The sequence below is a fragment of the Trematomus bernacchii genome, unplaced genomic scaffold, assembly GCF_902827165.1.
Source record: "Trematomus bernacchii unplaced genomic scaffold, fTreBer1.1, whole genome shotgun sequence".
In the NCBI taxonomy this organism is placed as follows: Eukaryota; Metazoa; Chordata; class Actinopteri; order Perciformes; family Nototheniidae; genus Trematomus; species Trematomus bernacchii.
In genome coordinates, this window is record NW_022987698.1 from 2,698,465 (window position 1) to 2,717,256 (window position 18,792).

An 18,792-nucleotide genomic window follows, 5' to 3' on the forward strand; every position below is an offset into this window, starting at 1 on the left:
TATTTAACATAACAAAATAATACAATAAAAAATATTTGTAAATCAGATATATTGGCACCTCTATTGTGTATCAGAATTATGCACACATCATTAATAATCCCATGTGTGGAAGCCGAAGTGCAGAAGGAATGGAAATGTAGTAATTACTGAAACATTCTTAAAAAGTGATTGGTGTTTGATTATGAAAACTTGAAAACATTATTTACACCAAAAACAATGTTACAAAAATAAAACAAGACATAAAGTCAATAGAAATTGAAAATTAGCAACCTGTTTCAAGCATTGGTTAATTTTCATTAGTAGCAGCAGCCTTTTCTCCTTCGCACCCTTTGGCGCCATCTGTTGGTGTTTTCTGGTGTTTCACCTTGAACACGTCCCACCTCTCAGGAAGGATATCCTTGTTGAACAGGAATGAAGCCACATAGGAAATCATCACAATGGAGATCAAGGCGGACAGCATGCAAATAGTCTTAAAAGGCCAGTGCTGAATGTAAACCCCGTCCTTCCAAGTGCAACCTGGGAAATGCAGGATGACAGGAAGATTGAACATGGGTTCTCCACACAGAACTCTCATCACAAAAGAAACGACATAGCCTGTAATGGCCCCGTAGCCGTTGGAAACCCTGATGAAGAGGATGCAGATGAGTTGAGGGAGCATTACGGTGTAAGTCAGGTCTGAGCTCAGGATCCAGAACGCCAAGATGCTGCTGTCCAGGTGGGTGAGGGAAGTGCCCACAATCCCTACCACCGCTATGGAGACGCGAATCACCCACTGCAGCTCTCTGTGCGATGCCTGGAGAAGAAGAAAGCAAATCTTAATTTTGTTAAAAATGTTGAATGACCACACTTTTCTCTCCACCTTTTTTTTAGTACCTTATGTCTGATGATCTTGTAGATGTTGGTGGTGAAGATGGAGGTTGCTGCTAACAGGCACGAGTCGGTGGATGACATTGCAGCACCGGCGATGGCTCCCATACCAACAACAAAAATGGTCGTTGGGGTAAGATGCAGAAGGATGATGGGCAACACCATGGCCGCCTCTCCTCGCTCATACGGAGAAAGAGAACCATATGTGGTGGAGTTCCAGTCTGCAACATAAGATAGAGATGTTGTAAAGCTATTGAGAAGGTTCACTTAAGTGTATCTTGGTATGATTTACTATTTAACTAAAGTGACTAAACACTAAAGTATACTTACATTGTATGGCAACATTTTAGGATACACATGTAAATCATAAAGTATTTGCTTAATAGCATGCATATTAGTAGTGTTAGGAAAAATATCACTCGTCACCGGCTTGCGCTTCAATATCAGGATACATGTATTTATTATCCTTGCAAGAATGGAAGTAGTGATCACATACAGAGCTGCATGGGACAAAATAGTTCCCAGACCCTTCACATGTTTATATATAAGAGAGGGTGTTACAGTCACAATATGCAGAATACCGGTTCAAAGCAGTATTCTGTGCTTAGTTCAGATTAGCTAAGGCCTGCGTAAGCAATAAACATGACAGTCATATGTCTATCTCCCTAGGGGCTGTGTCATCATGTTAATCGTAGGAACATAGCTATCGTATGTTCAACACAATGTCTCATGAGCTTCTTCTATGTGATCATAAATCCGGTTACGTACACAGCTACATAGGGCCTTTGTTATCCTGTGCTACTCTGATATTGGAAGAGTACATTCCGTATTTTCCCAACAAGTAGCATTTTAGCTCTTTATTAGTCCTCATAAAACCCTTATTAATGCATCATTCTGCATAACAACATTCTACAAATACTATTAACATATTAAGCAAGAGTTTAATAACATCCCAATAAGCGCATATTGATAGGAAGTAGCTGTTTAAAAGGGGCCCAAATATGCTTTTTTGGGTTCAGTGTGTTACAAAGGTCTTGGTGCATTTAAATGGTCTACATTTCATTTCATTTCAAACCTTTATTTAACCAGATTGGTCCCTTGAGATCATATATCTCTTTTTCAAGGGAGACCTGCAGCAATTAGGTTCCACATGAAACATAAAACAAACATAAAACAATAAAGGACATCATACATTATATTTACAGGATACATTTACATAGTTATCGACATTTACAAGTACCCCATGGTATCAAAAAGCATTTCACTTAGCCTAGCTTTAAAAACATGCAGAGGAATGAGATTGCTCAGTTTCAATTCTTGCTGAAGATTGTTCCAAGCAAGTGGAGCTGCGCACATAAAAGCTGTCTTACCTAAGACAGTCCTTGCTCTTGGCACATCTAACAACACTACATCATGCGATCTCAGACAATAGCTGCTTGCAACTCTCTGTGTTATCAGTGAACAGATGTAATACGGGAGTTTACCCAACAAAGCTTTATAAATAAACGTGTACCAATGACTAAGCCTCAGTACAGTAAGTGATGGCAAACCTGCCTTGGTATACAGTGTACAGTGATGTGTAAGTGCTTTACAATTAGTGACAAATCTCAGTGCACTGTGATAGGCGGCATCTAACTTGTTCAGGCAATGGGCAGGTGCATTCAAAGGCTACAAAGGCTAAAATCTCTCCCCAACACTCTTTATCTTTGTGCAGTTATATTTGTGTGAAGATGTATTGATATTGTGAGTATGCTTGCCAATGTTTACTTGTTATTTCTACCAATAACCAATTCATTTTCAGGGTTCTTTTTCCTGACCCTTTCCCCCGATATTGGTCAATTGCTGCTGAATAATGGTCCCATTCAACACTGCACTGCTGCTGTCCAGTGTGTGAGATTTACCTGTTGAGGCTGCAACAGCACCGATCAGCACAGGTGGAATTCCAATAACGAGGACGACACCTGCCGCTATAAAACAGATCATCCTGGCTGTAGACGTGGAGCTGGAGGAAAGAATCCTTTGGTGGAAGTCTTGAAATGCCAGATTTCCAACACTCTGGAAGACACAATGAGTTATCTTAATTTCTTTGTGCAAATCAACAATGCAGAGTCAGAGTTACTGTCTTTATTTTATTACATGCATTATTCTCTTATGTTAACACACAGCGCCTACATCCTTCATACATACTTCTAATGCACTTATGTCATGTCTATATCTTGATCAAATCAATGACTTTATTATTTGGGCTTAAACTAAGTAAAAAAGGTACGTTCTTAAAGAGTGCTGCTAGACATTATTTAAAACATAAAAACTACTAAAATACTTTGCTTTGAAAAATAATATCTATCTGATGGTTTTTCAAATTCTCTTTATTTTATGTAGCTCATTTATAACTCCAGAATGTATGACTAAGTACATATATAATGTATATATACCTTACCATTGCTAGGAAATTATCAATCCATCTCCACACGTCGTCAGGTTCAATGTGGCCAATCCAGGAGGCCTGAGAGGTGTTGTTGAAAGCTGTTTTAGTGATGTCAGTATAAACATCACTAGCCAGAACAAAGGGGGTACACAGCCACTGTGAAAAGAGGAAATTATACAGTAAAACCTTGAAGAGAAAAACATTCATTGTATTGGAAAGAACTGCTGTGTTAGTGTTCAACTCACCAAGCTACAAAATACCAATGACAGCTGGACGACATCGGTGAAAATAACGGAATAGAGACCTCCAAGAAGAGTGTAGGTGATGGCTACTGCAGCGGAGATCCAGATGCAAAGACTTAAAGGTAGATCGGAGAAAATGCTAACAGTGACCCCTGTTGGAGGCACACAAAACACACTCCTTTAAACATTAAAGGTCCCCTTTTATACTCTTTTTCATCAATATATTATAGGCCTCGGATATATACAAAACATGTATCTGAAGTGTTTGGCTTGAAATATCAAGGGATCATGCATTGTAGCATCCCATAATCCCCTCTGTTTCAGCCCTGTTTCAAAAGTGATTCTGTATCTGTAGCTTTAAATGAAAATAAGGAGCCACTCCCAACGCCCCTCTGAGAGATGTTTGGTTTGAAAAAACTGAATGGTGCTCTAGGAGGAGATTCAGGTGATAAGGTGGGCGGGTGTTACTGTACCTTGGTTGGTTATTGGCCAATGGATGCACAACTCATTCTTTTCACCAAACATTGTGACATCATAAAGTGGCCAAAATCTTATCAGCTCATTTTCAGACAGGTTTTTATAAAAATGTATCAGGACAAAAAGAGAGAGAATAGTTTTTTCCTGAAACTTTCAGAATCTCTTACGGTACGTCCACACGGCGGCGTGCGTTGAAGCTTGCCGGCGGGCGTGTCTGAAGCACGACCAACAACCAATCACATGAATCTCCCGCCCCGGACACACAAGCACGCGGTTTGATTGGCTAGAGCTTGTACTGGCATATGATTTGATTGGCCGACGCTTCCGTCGAAGCTTCAAAAGTAGAACATTGCTCTACTTTTGAAGCGAGCAACGCGAAGCGACGCGACCACAATGCAGTTCGGCAAAGCGTGACATCACCCCATTCAAAGTGAATGGGCAGAAGCGCTGAAGCTTCAACGCACGCCGCCGTGTGGACGGGCCGTTAACACAGTGTGTATGTATAAATGCATGAAAAATGTGATTTTGTATAATAGGTGACCTTCACATTTGACAACACTTGATTAGAACCTTTGGATATAAATGTGTTCATGTTACCCAAGGAGATCAATGTGACTGGAACCCACATCAATTCACTGATGAAAGGAATAATGGCAAGAACTGCGGTCAGAGTTTTCCCATACTTCCTCTGAAATGGATCCATCATGGTGATGTAGTTATTTTCCCGCATTGGCTTTGCAAAGAACAGTCCACCTTTAAAAAGACACAGCAAGCATAGTGGTGCAAACAGTTATCATTTAGTTCAAGAATCTTGCTTTTAGTATGTTGTGCCTGATGCTTCTTTGTCTTTATTTTTTTGTGGAAGAAGTTCCTTTACATTAAAGGTGGGGTAGGTAAGTTTGAGAAACCGGCTCGAGATACACTTTTTGTTATATTCCAAGGAATGCTCTTAACATCTCGATAGCAATGAATATCTTAAGTGCTTTGACAAAAAATCCATAAAAAAATGTCATCTGTGGAAGCCGTGGTACTGGATGGCCTACCTGCCTGTCAGCCTTCCATCTGTGCACAAGCTTATCTTGTGCCCTCATTGGTCATGTGCGCGTTTGTGTGTGTCGGAGGAGGGGCCCTATAAGGAAGTGGCAGATTTTCTCCGGTTGTGTATTTTCAAATTCTAGCGATCTCGAGCCGGTTTCTCAAACTTACTGGTACTTACATACTTTGGTCTGAAATACTTAATTACAAGTAAATGTCCTGAATTCAAAATGTTACTTAAGTAGAAGTATAGAAGTATTGCCACTTAAATGTACTTAAAGTATCAAATGGAAAAGTACCCATCATGAACCATGGCTGTTTTGAAAGTATGATATTATTATGGAATATTAAATGAGTCCTTCCTTTATTGCTTACAAAAACATGTAAGAACATTTACATTTAGGAGTTTGTTAATATTAAGACCATTTTAGGTTTTTCTGTATTGCATAATACAGTATCTTGAGTAAGGCCAAGGTTAAGATATTTTAGAAAAGCCATCAGACCCATAGTCTTTTTTATAAGCTCTTGAATTGGGGATTTGAATGATATTTTTAAGATCTTACCAATAATAAAGGAAACTGACATTTGCAGAGGAATAAGAGCCCAGATGAGTCCCTTTGTGGGGTCATAAACCGACTCTGCAACTCCAATGATAAAGGCACCTCCAACCCAAGTAGCTGCAGTAGGGAATACACATCACAGACATGCAGAACTTCCATACATTTGGGTAATCTATTCATGAAGATCTAGTTTGAATAGTGAATTATGTTTCTGCTCTTTCAATACTCACCCGTCATTGTGAAGACTCCCATTGCCAAGCCTACCTTCCGGTTAGCCAGAAAAGAAACTTCCAGCTGTCCACTGTGTGTGTTTTTCTCCATCTTCTTTGATTTAATGGATGCCCAGATACCGATTCCCAACACCAGAAGGTAGAAGAGGAACATCATTATCAGGCCTGGTATATGGACGGCCATGGTGGAGGGTTTTCTGGTGGCGACAAACTCAAGGAAAGCGCACGAGGGTTATCAAGACATGCCGAGCTGAAGACAAGGAATGAAGGGATGCATGCAGTAAATTAAACAGAGAACTGTAATGGGATATGATACATTTAAAAAGTCACAGGCAGCTATAGTCAAGGTCATCGTTGACGTCTTGTACTAAACCTCCCTTTTACAGTCAAGACCAGATAGAAAAAGGTAATTTAAGATTAAAATGTGTGGAACCAGAACAACTCAAACCCAACTGCCAATGCCAAAAACTACAGATGATAATTGTCTTGATTTTTGGAGATAGGTTTTCCTCTTATTATGCAGATAAATTAAAAATGTTATGCAAGTACATGCACCCTTTCTGGCATACAAAAGTGTCCTTGAAATTCTTCTGTGATGACTCAATGTAGTCATCTTGTCTTAATTCAAATTAGGGCGGTGGACTTTCTGACGTCTGTGAAATTCAGTTGCTACTTCCAAAATCGTCCTTCTATGTGTCAAACACACGGAACAAATGAGATAGGGTCAGTTATAAATCTGTACAACAGAGGCTTTAGACACAAAGCTAAAAAACAATGCCATGAAAAAAATGCTCATTTAATTTCTTGTTGTTTTCTTTTACATTATTTCGAATTTAAAAACAGCAATGTGTTTCAAACTCTTTTACAAAAAAGATACTGTATAGGAAAAAAGTAAAAGTAAACGAAGAATTTATAAATTCCTACATGTCTATTCCTTCCGCACTTGTTATGTGAAATAAAGTAGAAAAAGTCACAGATCAAATTTGTTTTCAATGGGTGCAGGGTCACAAAACTTGCATCATTCATAATAGAAGGATTTTCAAGGGGAATTAGGAGGGGTACTTAATTACTGACCTTTTTTTATCAATTAAGATTTGTTTGAAAATGTTTTCAAATTTTCGACTGAATTTTATTGGAAATTGCGCTTATTAACACATTCATATTATATGATATAACTGTACATATTTAAAAAGTAAGATATAAGAGAAGCACAAATTTTATGTGTGGGCCATATTCCATTATACCTTTCGAATTTGCTGTGGGCCAATAAAAAATGGACCACGGGCCGCAGTTGGCTTCCAGGCCGTAGTTTGGACACCCCTGCTGTAGCCTAATCAAGCCACTTTATTTTCAATGACAAAACTGAAACGTTGACCATGTATTATGTCAACACATTTCACCTGTTGAAATCTGTTGACACAATACATTGAATTAAAGTCAAGGTTTCAGTTTTTTCAGTGTATTTGCCTTCACTAAGTCATGGATACGAATAGAGCATCAGCTTTAATTATGTATATTATATATACATTTAAAAATAAAACATTTAAATACTCAAGTAAAGTACAACTACCTCAAAAGTGTACTTAAGTACAGTACTTGAGTAAATGTACTTATTTTACCCCACTTGATTGCCAATGGTAAAGATGGTAGAGATAGTATGCTGTGCTACACATGTTGTGAAGGAAACTAGAGAGAAACCCGTCCTAACAGCCTCTGTGTTAAGCTCTCAGTGGTTTGAAGTTGAGGTTTTCACCTGCGTCCGTTTGTACTTTCAGATTCTTGCTTAGTTTCACTGTTCTTTGTTTGTTTCCCACGGCAAACTATGGGAGTCGTGTTTAGTTCATGGTTAGGATACTGATCATAAAAACCCAGTACTTCCTGATTTACAGCCAATTTACCACTTGAAGTTACAAATAGGTTATTGATATTAACAAATAAGCATCCACTAAAATTAGGATTACTTTTATACATTTTTACTTTTTGTCACGTATTACAGTGTTAAGCAACTTGCCTGAGTTTCTTCATCGTTGTAGCTGTAATAATATAACAGTGTTATTTAATGATTACATTAAGGTTATGGATGATTGATTTTATGTGTACATACAACCTGTTTACATACACTTTGTTGGCAGCATTGCATTAGGCACAGCTTCCAGATAACCAAAAATACATGTCATGCCTCTATAATTAAAAACAGATGTTGTAAAATCATTATTTGATTATTTTGTAGTGTTTTTGTTTCTCCCTAAAATGTGCATGGCTTAATATCTTAAATCAATGTGCTTATGTCATGCCTCATGCATAATAAAATCCCCAGAATGAGGACCGCATGTTCACGAAGTTCATTTGTGTCCTCAGGATACATTTTGTGTTTCCAGGCTGACAATGACAACACTGTTCCTGCAGGAACAACAAGTCCTTCTTTGGTTTGAAGAACATGCCAACAATGGCGCCACTGCAATAACCTCATAACCCAAAAGAGCGTTTTTGTAGGTAACAAATGCTGAGCCAGCACCAAATCCGATATTAGTAATTGGTTTTGACTTCACTGGTTACAGGACCCTCCAGGAGAATACATCTTGTTGCTGCCATTTAATCAGATAATTCACTTTTAGACTGGAACATTTAAACCTTGTAACTTGCAGTAATCAGAAGACACGACAGCCCTACTTTCCTTCTTTTCACCAGGAAGTTATTCAGAATATATTCAAAATAATTTAATTTAAATACATTTAATTTAAAGAACAATATAGTTTGGTACTAATTACATGCAGACATGTAGGCGTTCAATTAGAAATATTCCATGAATTGCTTCTGCAAGTAACAGACCTTTGATTGCACAGCAGGTCAGCTTAACAAGCTAAATATGTAACTGTATAAGAACAGAAATGAAGAATACTATAATTATAATTTAATTTCAACTTTTTTCAAGAAAACTTATACCTATTTTGATTTTATTTAATAAAAATAAGAAAATCCAGTAAACCACCTAAATGTTATGGGGAGGTTATGGACAAAAACAAATGCCACATGTAGATTTTGTATTTTAAACCGGCCTAGTGAACAGTTAAAGTTGCTATTGGGGTCATCATTTCTTTCTCCTTTACTACAGATGAAATATTGTTGACATTGGGAAAGCCGGCTGTTAGTTGCCTGTTGATTTTACTTTGTTTTTCTGAGACACTCAACCACAGCAGGAGGTTGTTCAAAATTAGATCAGGATATGACCAGGTTGTGTCAACATTTGCCATAGGCTGATTTAAAATAATGTTTTCTAAAGGAATGACATTGTGTTCTGATCACGAGTGTCTTTTTAACTTCACTTGTTATAAAAATGCATATTTTCATGGCACCAACGACTTTGTAAAAATACAAAGTTGTATATCTCGTCTACAGACATAAGCTCAAGTTATCAAACAATATCATAACCGAACAAAATATTTTAAAAATGTTAGTCAAATAATTATTTTTATTATTTATTTCATGACAAAAATAAAGCAAATGCAATTTGGGAATAACTTACACTTAACAATGGTGAAAATATTAGACAGTTCATATTTGAGATCCAGCAAGTGTGTCTGTAGATGGATGGACATTTGAATGTTAAACAAAAGCATAGTGTAATGAGTTATTATGTCCAATTTACTACTTCTTTTAGGAACCAGGATCTGTGGTCTTTCATATCTCTTTCCTACTGAAGGCTGAAGGCCAGGCTCATAGAGTCACAGTGAAGCAGTTATTTGACTTGCATAACCTGCTGCTCACAGCAACAGGTTATTTTTTCTTCTACTGTTGCTCCCTCACTGGTTTCATTTGGTTGACTGTCGTACTCTCTTCTGATAGTTGCAACGGCGAGTCCTTGGTCTGTGTTTTTGATTTTTTTTTTAGAGGAGCGTTTTTTCCCGATGGCCTGTATAACATCAGAAGCCGCCCAGTGGTGCCGGGTCAGCGCATCCAGCAGGGTGAAGGAGCCGTCTCTGGTCCGCCTAACTCCCCTACACACTGCTGTGCTGCGCAGCTCCAGTCCTATCTCATGCACAACTTTGCGCAAATATTTCTGAGTTTCATTAATACACTGCACCTCTGTAAGAACAGGGAAAACTATTAGTTAGTATTTAAATTATTTGCATATTTACAATTGTGAAATTAGATTTGTTGTGTCAAATTAAATGGCATTTACCTAAAGTGAAGTTGGGGGGCTCGAAGTGAATGCAGCGTAAGCCTGTCAGAATAGGCAGCGATTTCCCATCTGGACCAAGTAAACCTTGCACAGCCATCTCATAGGCTTCCTGCGAACGCATGTCTACGTTTGAATACAATAACAAGGCCTTTTGATTGGCTCCCTGTAGCATCGCCAAGACTCTTTCCAGCTTATCCTTTGTGATGTGACCTGTTGAAAGCAACAATATTTTAGAGTCAGATATAGTCAAACGCACAATAATTGATGCAATCACCTTTAGTTTTGTTTGGCCAGTGATTAAAACATGACATCTCCTACATTCAAAAGGTGGAAATTACACAAAGGAAAGGCCACTATATAATGCTCGAAATATATCAACTGGTAATCATAAAATGCTTCACAGTAACATACTACAGGGCGATTGGCTGATGGAAAATTGTATTCAACACCTTCTCACTTGTAATGATCTTAAACTATATCTCGGTATGTAACGTACATTTACTATTGAAACTGAAACCGTACAGGGAAAATTCAGTTATCCTACCGTATGTTGATCTTTCCACAATCCTGCCTGTGTGAGAGAAATCATCTGTTGCAGTCCCAAATTCCCCCTCCAACGTGTAATCCTGAAACACATCAGACAACATTAAACCTGTGTATATAGTATCTGTATTGCATCTGATGTAAAACCAGCAGAAATGATAAATTACCCTTGTGACTCGTGTATTGAAGAGATTATTCAGGGCCTTGTTTCCATTACCAACAGCAAGAACTGAAGTTAAAAAAAGGAAGGAATACTTTGAGAGATGTCATATATTAAATATAACATGATCTGAAACAGATTAAATCATACCCAGAACGCCAGAAGAGGATGTATCCAGGCGATGTCCTACTCCAACTTTTATATTCTGAAATTCAGGTCCAATCACTAACACACACAGAAGAAACACATTTACTCAAGTCACTAATGAGCCATCAGGCCAGTCTCTATGGTTTGTTTTTAAATGAACAGGGGGGAATGGGTAAAATGTGATGACAAAAATGACATCTCCCTGTTGAGTTACAGACTTTATTCGGACCAGCATTAAGGTAGGAAAGCAGATTATAATCAGAAACCCAGCTCCCTAGCAGAAGATACTTTTAACCAAGTCGTGATTTATACTAAAATCAAATTAAGATTAGTGAGTAAGTAAACTACAAAGGCTGAGTTTGTAAATATAAACACAGTGTTTTTTGGGAGCACTGTAGTGAGAAATATAAATTATTTGAGAGCAGACAGCATTAAAGGTAGGGTAGGTAAGTTTGAGAAACCGGCTCGAGATCGCTAGAATTTGAAAATACACAACCGGAGAAAATCTGCCACTTCCTTACAGAGCCCCTCCTCCAACACACACGAACGTGCACATGACCAATGAGGGCACGAGATAAGTGTGTGCACAGATGGAAGGCTGACAGGCAGGTAGGCCATCCAGTTATTTTAGCCGGGCCGGCTAAAATGATTGGTCGTACTTTTTACAGTACTACGGCTTCCACATATGACATTTTTTTATGGATTTTTTGTCAAAGCACTTAAGATATTCATTGCTATCGGGATGTTAAGAGCATTCCATGGAATATAACAGAAAGTGTATCTCGAGCCGGTTTCTCAAACTTACCTACCCTACCTTTAACCTATAATTAACCTATAATACTTGTGTGTTGATTTGAATTAACCCAGTTGACCCGGGAGGTCAAGTGGACACACGTACCCAGAGGATGCTTGGACAGTACTGGCACAGAGACTGCAGACAGGGTGAGTCCTTTGGGTGCTTCAGCCTCACTGACTGGGAGTGCCAAGAAGCGCACCTCCGTAGGAAGTGGCTGGGACGGTGTAGCATTCAATCCTAGAGAGAGAGTTGAGAGACAATACAAAAAGACAACAGCTTAAAAAAGTGAAAAAAGCTCAATTGAATACCAATTAAAAGTGTATCTCGAGCCGGTTTCTCAAACTTACCTACCCTACCCAGGGTTCTTACACCTTTTCCAAAGTCAAATTCAAGCACTTTAAGCATTTTCAAGGTGCATTTTCAAGCTTTTCAAGCATCTTACAGCTGTTGTAAATTACATATTTATATACACATACTTATACTCAAATGATTATTTCCCTACCTCACATTAAATCAGATGTTCTTTATGCTATAAACAACCAAATGTGTGTTTCATAATAGCATTCTACACGAGGATGAAAAATTAAAGAAAAGAAACCTAGTTTAATATTTCAAAATGTGTGACCCATCTGTACGTAGACTGGGCATCCCATATAACCTGGCTGAGCCAATATAAAACAGTCAGCCAAATAACTTTTCAATACATTATTGATTACTATTTTTGAGGTACTTTTAGGTTGGCAGTAAACACAAGTCAGAGGTAAATGGTGTACTTTTCCTCCAGTACATGTATTTAATACCTTTAGTTACTTCACAGATGTGGATGAATGATGTGAAATATAATCAAGTGTTAAATCAGACTTTAGTTCCTCCTGGAGTAAATTCACAAGCTACCCTGCAGTATACAAAGTCATTCAAACTAGCTGCACCTTTACCAGCTTTGAGAACACTTTAATGATCAATCATTATAAAACATATCATATATAATATTTAGGGATGCTCCGATCGCCAATTTTGGGGCCGATCGCCGGAATCAGTATCGGCCGATACCGATCCGATCGAGTGGGCACTGATCCAGTAATGAGTGACCCAACAGTGAAGAATAAATATATTTATAACTAGTTTAGCTTGTTCCAGAGGTAGATAAAATAGCTAAGTGTGTTAGGTCTAACTCTTAGTGTGTGTTTCGCTCCGCTCACCGGTCCGTCACAGCGGGTGGAGCTGCAGGACTTCTGCTTCACACACACGTTGCATACCGCTATTTTATTGTCATTTTCGGACACTTAAAATACTGCCAGACTAGTGAAGCCATTTTGGCGAGCTTGTTTTGCCGCGCACAGAGAAAAGTGTCATGTATTTTACATGCAACGATAGCCTAATCTAAAATGCTCTACTACGGCGTACCTTTCGTGTGGTGTGTGGCTCGTCAGCGCAGACTCTCGCATCGTTATTGTTGCACACTTTGCAGGAGGCTACTCTTGGGCTTCGCTTGACCCTCGTCTTAGCCATGGCTTGTATTTGTCTTCTGCTAGCCAACGCTCGTTGAAACGGCAACCTCCTGGCATACTGTCATCTATCACTCTCATCAGAATGCCCAGGTCACACACGTAACAAAAACACTTGCCGGTCACGCGCATTGCGCGGGAAGGCCGGAGCGGAGCTGTTTTATGTAAAAGCGAAGTAATTAAGCGCGCTCCGACTTCTTTATTTTCTTTTAATCTAAAAAGCAAAGTAAAGCATTTACAATTTCAAGCACTTTATCCCAAATTCAAGCACCATTCCCAAAATTCAAGCACTTTTCAAACCTTGAAAACACCTCGTACAATTTCAAGCATTTTCAAGGATTTCCAGCACCCGTACGCACCCTGCCTACCTTTAACCTATAATTAACCTATAATACTTGTGTGTTGATTTGAATTAACCCAGTTGACCCGGGAGGTCAAGTGGACACACGTACCCAGAGGATGCTTGGACAGTACTGGCACAGAGGCTGCAGACAGGGCGAGTCCTTTGGGTGCTTCAGCCTCACTGACTGGGAGTGCCAAGAAGCGCACCTCCGTAGGAAGTGGCTGGGACGGTGTAGCATTCAATCCTAGAGAGAGAGAGTTGAGAGACAATACAAAAAGACAACAGCTTAAAAAAGTGAAAAAAGCTCAATTGAATACCAATTAAAATCATTGGTCAATGAAGTACAAGATGTTTCTCAAGAGTTCAGAAGTTTGTAAAGCTTGTTTTGTTTATACATGATTTAAAGACAACAAAAAAACATGTTTTTATGAGAAACTGAAATGCAGTTGGCCTATATAAAACATCAAGTTATCTACTTCATTGTTGTTAGACTCTAAATTCAAAAATAACAACAAACTTTCTGTAATAGGGACCAAGAAATTACAGTTCTGCCAGATTCAAAATCATTTTGAGTTCAAAAGGAACGAGTAGACACACAATAAATGAGAAAAGGACTTTCCCATGAGAGTAAAGCTGAGAGAAAAGTGTCCAATCATCTCTGTTGGTCAAGGTTAAAGACAAGGCTGAGTCACTTGTTGTTAATTGTTCATCTGTAATAAACTGTATCATTCCTAACAGCAGACATATACAATTGTTAGTGTGTTTGATGGACTACGTTTTTCAGGATGCGTTATCCTCACCTTTTAGAAGACTTGTCTCGATGCTATCACGTACTTGTTTCCAGTGGACACCAGCGGGTTTGTAAACACAAAACAAACCCTCTATTTTCCGAAACATCCGAATAGCTGGAGTTGCCATTATGTTAATAACATCAGGTTATCCCGGTCTCTAAAGATATAGAACTAGGGTAACCTTGAGGCTTTTTCACGGATAAAAGTAGTTACTTTTCGGTTGATTTTGCTCCATTTGACTTTACTACATGCATTGCATGGTAACCTTAGCGCATGCGTAGATGTCTTTCAAATGTATTACTTATGTTTAGTTAGCTCTCTCTGAACACACTGCCCCCTGCGGTACTGGAGGTATAACTGGCAGAACTGTACGACAAGCTGACGACAAGCCGTGTGAAATGAAAACACCAGGATAAATAATGAACGGCTTTATATTGAGTAGGAGGAAATAGGAAAGGCAGAATATAGTTGACTATTTTTTGGGAAGGTTGATTGAAAGTTATACAAAGGAATTGACTTCGAAGGAGCCATAACTCAAGCCAATGGCAGAAGCTATCTGCTGTATATTTTACAGTGAGACTTTTTGGTTCAACGCTTACCTTACCACACACACACACACACACACACACACACACACACACACACACACACACACACACACACACACACACACACACACACACACACACACACACACACACACACACACACACACAGCTGAATAACCATGATGTTAATGTAGTCAAATGCATCTCCAACAACATGTATGTTTTATGGTGGACTATTTATACTAAATGTCATTGATCCATTTGATATTCATCACTATATTTAATTAAAACCCCAAGATGTCAACCCCAGCGTGGCATTAGGGGTAAAGTCAAGGAGTATCATTACCTGGGGACTGTCTGAAGCTGAGTTTCCTTGCAATATATTGGATTATGACGGATAATTGATTGGACCTGCGGGGTACAGACCAGGGGGACAGTGACACTTTTGGCCCGTTCACCTGCAAAACGTTACATAAAGGGACATTTAGCAACCAGAACAGGGGTCAAAATGAGAATAATTATTAAAAAAAATCAAATAAACTCAAAACAACTTCAGAAAGAAACAAAAAAATGTCAAACAGGGACTTAAAGGTGGGGTAGGTAAGTTTGAGAAACCGGCTCGAGATACACTTTTTGTTATATTCCATGGAATGCTCTTAATATCCCGATAGCAATGAATATCTTAAGTGCTTTGACAAAAAATCCATAAAAAAATCTGTGGAAGCCGTAGTACTGTAAAAAGCAGTACTACGGCCCGGCTAAAATAACTGGATGGCCTACCAGCCTGTCAGCCTTCCATCTGTGCACAAACTTATCTCGTGCCCTCATTGGTCATGTGCGCGTTCGTGTGTGTTGGAGGAGGGGCTCTGTAAGGAAGTGGCAGATTTTCTCCGGTTGTGTATTTTCAAATTCTAGCGCACTCGAGCTGGTTTCTCCGAAATGACCTACCCCACCTTTAATACATAAATCAAAAGCATAGAATGTATTTTTGTTTTAAAAAATCAGGTGTCTACCTACTGCATTCAAAAATAAATGTTTTTAAAGTAAAGGAGAATTAAAGTAGCCTAAATATGAACAATGAAGACAATTATTTCAGTACGTCGACCTATAATATATCGATCTTTATTTCTAAATGTATTGTACATTTGTGATTATCTCAATTTTCTAACAATGATCTGTCACATGTAATCCGATACTCCATAGCTTGTGTCATATTCCTCTACCGTGGCCTTGTGTCACATTTTTTATTAACATGCAAGTAAACTTTGTATCTTCTTTTATCTGAAGGAAAAACAGCTGAGGTCAAAGAGACCCTGCAGTCCATGCAGAAGGACAGACTCTCAGTTGGACACTGGGTTGGAAAGTACCAGCAGAACCAGAAGAAGAAGTGGGAGAAACGCCGGCTGAAAGCAGAGGCTCAACACACCAAATACATCGCCTTCAAGAGGCATGGCCCCCAGCAATCTCTGCTCGATCAACTGTTGGATTGGTCCGTCTGCTAAAAACAGCAGCTTTAAATCCAGATCTTACAGATTTGTTTTATTGTTATTGTTATTTACCTTGTTTCTTTGTTTTCTTTATTGTTTTTTCTTTAGTAAAAATGCATTGAACAATAAAAGTGTCTACAAAAACTGGCGTGCAGAGGAAAAAGTGGAGACTGAGCATGTCACTGATAACTCCAACTATCTCCTCCTTCCTTCGAAACCAAACCGAAAATCTGATGGTATGTATCATCAGGGTTGGGAGGGTTAATTAAAAATGTAATCCGTTACAATAACTAGTTACACATCCTTAATCTGAGTATCAAAATACAAAAGTAATTTAACCTGATTACTTTCCGTTACTTTTGGATTACGTCAATATGAAGTGCAATGCAAATAAAAACAAGAGAAAATAAACAACAATAAGATGATTTTTACTTAATTGTATGTAACAATGTAACCTTAGAAAAGAGAAACCAAGATATTTCATATAGAAAATGTAGTAACAGTTAGGGTTCACAAATGCTGTTAATGCTTAATACATAAATCAAAAGCATAGAATGTATTTTTGTTTAAAAAAATCAGGTGTCTACCTACTGCATTCAAAAATAAATGTTTTTAAAATAAAGGAGAATTAAAGTAGCCTAAATATGAACAATGAAGACAATTATTTCAGTACGTCGACCAATAATATATCGATCTTTATTTCTAAATGTATTGTACATTTGTGATCCTGTTTGTTATCTCAATTTTCTAACAATAATCTGTCACATGTAATCCGATACTCCATAGTTTGTGTCATATTCCTACTGTGGCCTTGTGTCACATTTTTTATTAACATGCAAGTAAACTTTGTATCTTCTTTTATCTGAAGGAAAAACAGCTGAGGTCAAAGAGACCCTTCAGTCCATGCAGAAGGACAGACTCTCAGTTGGACACTGGGTTGGAAAGTACCAGCAGAACCATGAGAAGAAGCGGGAGAAACGCCGGCTGAAAGCAGACGCTCAACGCGAAGAATACATCGCCTTCAAGAGCCATGGCCCCCAGCAATCTCTGCTCGATGAACTGTTGGACTGGTCCGTCTGCTAAAAACAGCAGCTTTAAATCCAGATCCCACAGATTTCATTTTATTGTTATTTACCTTGTTTCTTTATTGTTTTTTCTTAAGTATAAAAGTTTTCATTTGAAAAGATCAGGTTGTTCTGTCCACTCTCTTGCATAAATGTTGGTTAAGATGTATGGAAATATACTGAGGTGCAGTGGTGATAAGAAACTAAGTACAATTTTGAGGTACTTTACTTGAGCATTTCCATTTTATGCTGCTTTGTAATTCTACTCCACTATTAATTCAGAGGTAAATATGGTATATACTCTAATACATTTATGTAGTACCTTTAAATAATTTGCATATATAGCTTAAAGGGGACCTATCATGCAAAATGCACTTTTGTACGTCTTTTATACATGAATATGTGTCCCCGTTGTTCCAGGGAACTCACCAAGTGTCAGAAAACACAACCCTCTCTATTTTCCTCCATACCCAAATCTCTAAAAAAGGGGCTGCAACGGATCTGATAAAAACTGATCCAGATTTGAACACTGTCCTGACGTCAGGACAGTGGCGCTACGGCTATTGGGCCAACTCCACCAATCAGGAGGAGACAGCCACGGCCATTGCCGTTCGAAAGCGCTGGAGACGCTGTAGTACATATGCCAGGCCTGTAGATGGTGCTGTTCTCACTGAATCTGCCCTTGCTAAAACAGATCTAAAAAATGTCAAATTGAGCAAAATGAGGCATGGCTAAAATGCATGATATGTTTGGTATTTTGAAAAAAAAAAAGTATAAATATACCTTATATAGGTATGGTCCTACACTATATTATTCAAATATAGCATGATAGGTCCACTTTAATGATAAACAATAAGATCAACACTTTAGATACACCGTTCTTTTTTCTCCTGGGGAAAGATACCGAAGTTGGGCCGTCATTGTTCCATCAATTGATCAAACATTCCACATGTACATAACAAATAAACACATATGATAATGTGACGGTACACATTAATTAACTTTCTTATTTTTAGACACACACACTTTCTTAGATATTAGCTTACTAGCATTATGCTTATATGACATTTCTAAGACACACAAGGTATCCATCCATCCATCCATCTTTTAACACGTATCCGGAGTCGGGTCACGGAGATAGCATTTCCAGCAAATGGCCCCAAATGTAAATTTCCATCGTCTCATCAACCAGCTCTGACTGGGGGGTTCCAAGGCATTCCCAGGCCAGCGTGGAGATATGAGATATAATCCCTCCAACTGGTCCTGGGTCTGCCCCTTGGTCTCCTACCAGCTGGACGTGCCTGGATCACCACCCTAGGGAGGCGGCCTACAAGGGGCCCGAACCACCTCAACTAGCATAGACCTATAACAAATGAGCTGCAGTTATAA

General features: G+C 38.6%; 2 protein-coding genes across 3 annotated transcripts; both read right to left on the reverse strand.

Annotated features, from left to right (window-relative positions):
- Positions 1-11: 11 nt before the first annotated feature.
- LOC117489578 (high-affinity choline transporter 1-like) lies at positions 12-6,628 on the reverse strand. 2 transcript variants are annotated; one of them, XM_034138973.1, is made up of 9 exons: positions 5,840-6,628; positions 5,613-5,726; positions 4,612-4,767; positions 3,541-3,689; positions 3,308-3,451; positions 2,769-2,922; positions 874-1,088; positions 662-793; positions 322-516 (listed from the first exon to the last, which is right to left on the reverse strand). In XM_034138973.1, the coding sequence occupies exons 1-9, from the start codon at positions 6,021-6,023 to the stop codon at positions 445-447; spliced, it is 1,320 nt and encodes a 439-aa protein (XP_033994864.1). In that variant the 5' UTR covers positions 6,024-6,628; the 3' UTR covers positions 322-444. The 2 variants fall into 2 exon arrangements, with proteins under 2 accessions (XP_033994863.1, XP_033994864.1); XM_034138972.1 differs by having other exon boundaries at positions 12-793.
- Positions 6,629-9,288: 2,660 nt separating this feature from the next.
- On the reverse strand, positions 9,289-14,597 carry trub2 (TruB pseudouridine (psi) synthase family member 2). Its single transcript, XM_034138508.1, is given in 9 exon segments — positions 9,289-9,722; positions 9,724-9,922; positions 10,020-10,229; positions 10,564-10,645; positions 10,730-10,791; positions 10,873-10,947; positions 11,768-11,902; positions 13,623-13,757; positions 14,314-14,597. Coding segments are annotated over 9 exon segments (1,113 nt in total). The 5' UTR covers positions 14,432-14,597; the 3' UTR covers positions 9,289-9,625.
- Positions 14,598-18,792: the final 4,195 nt, after the last annotated feature.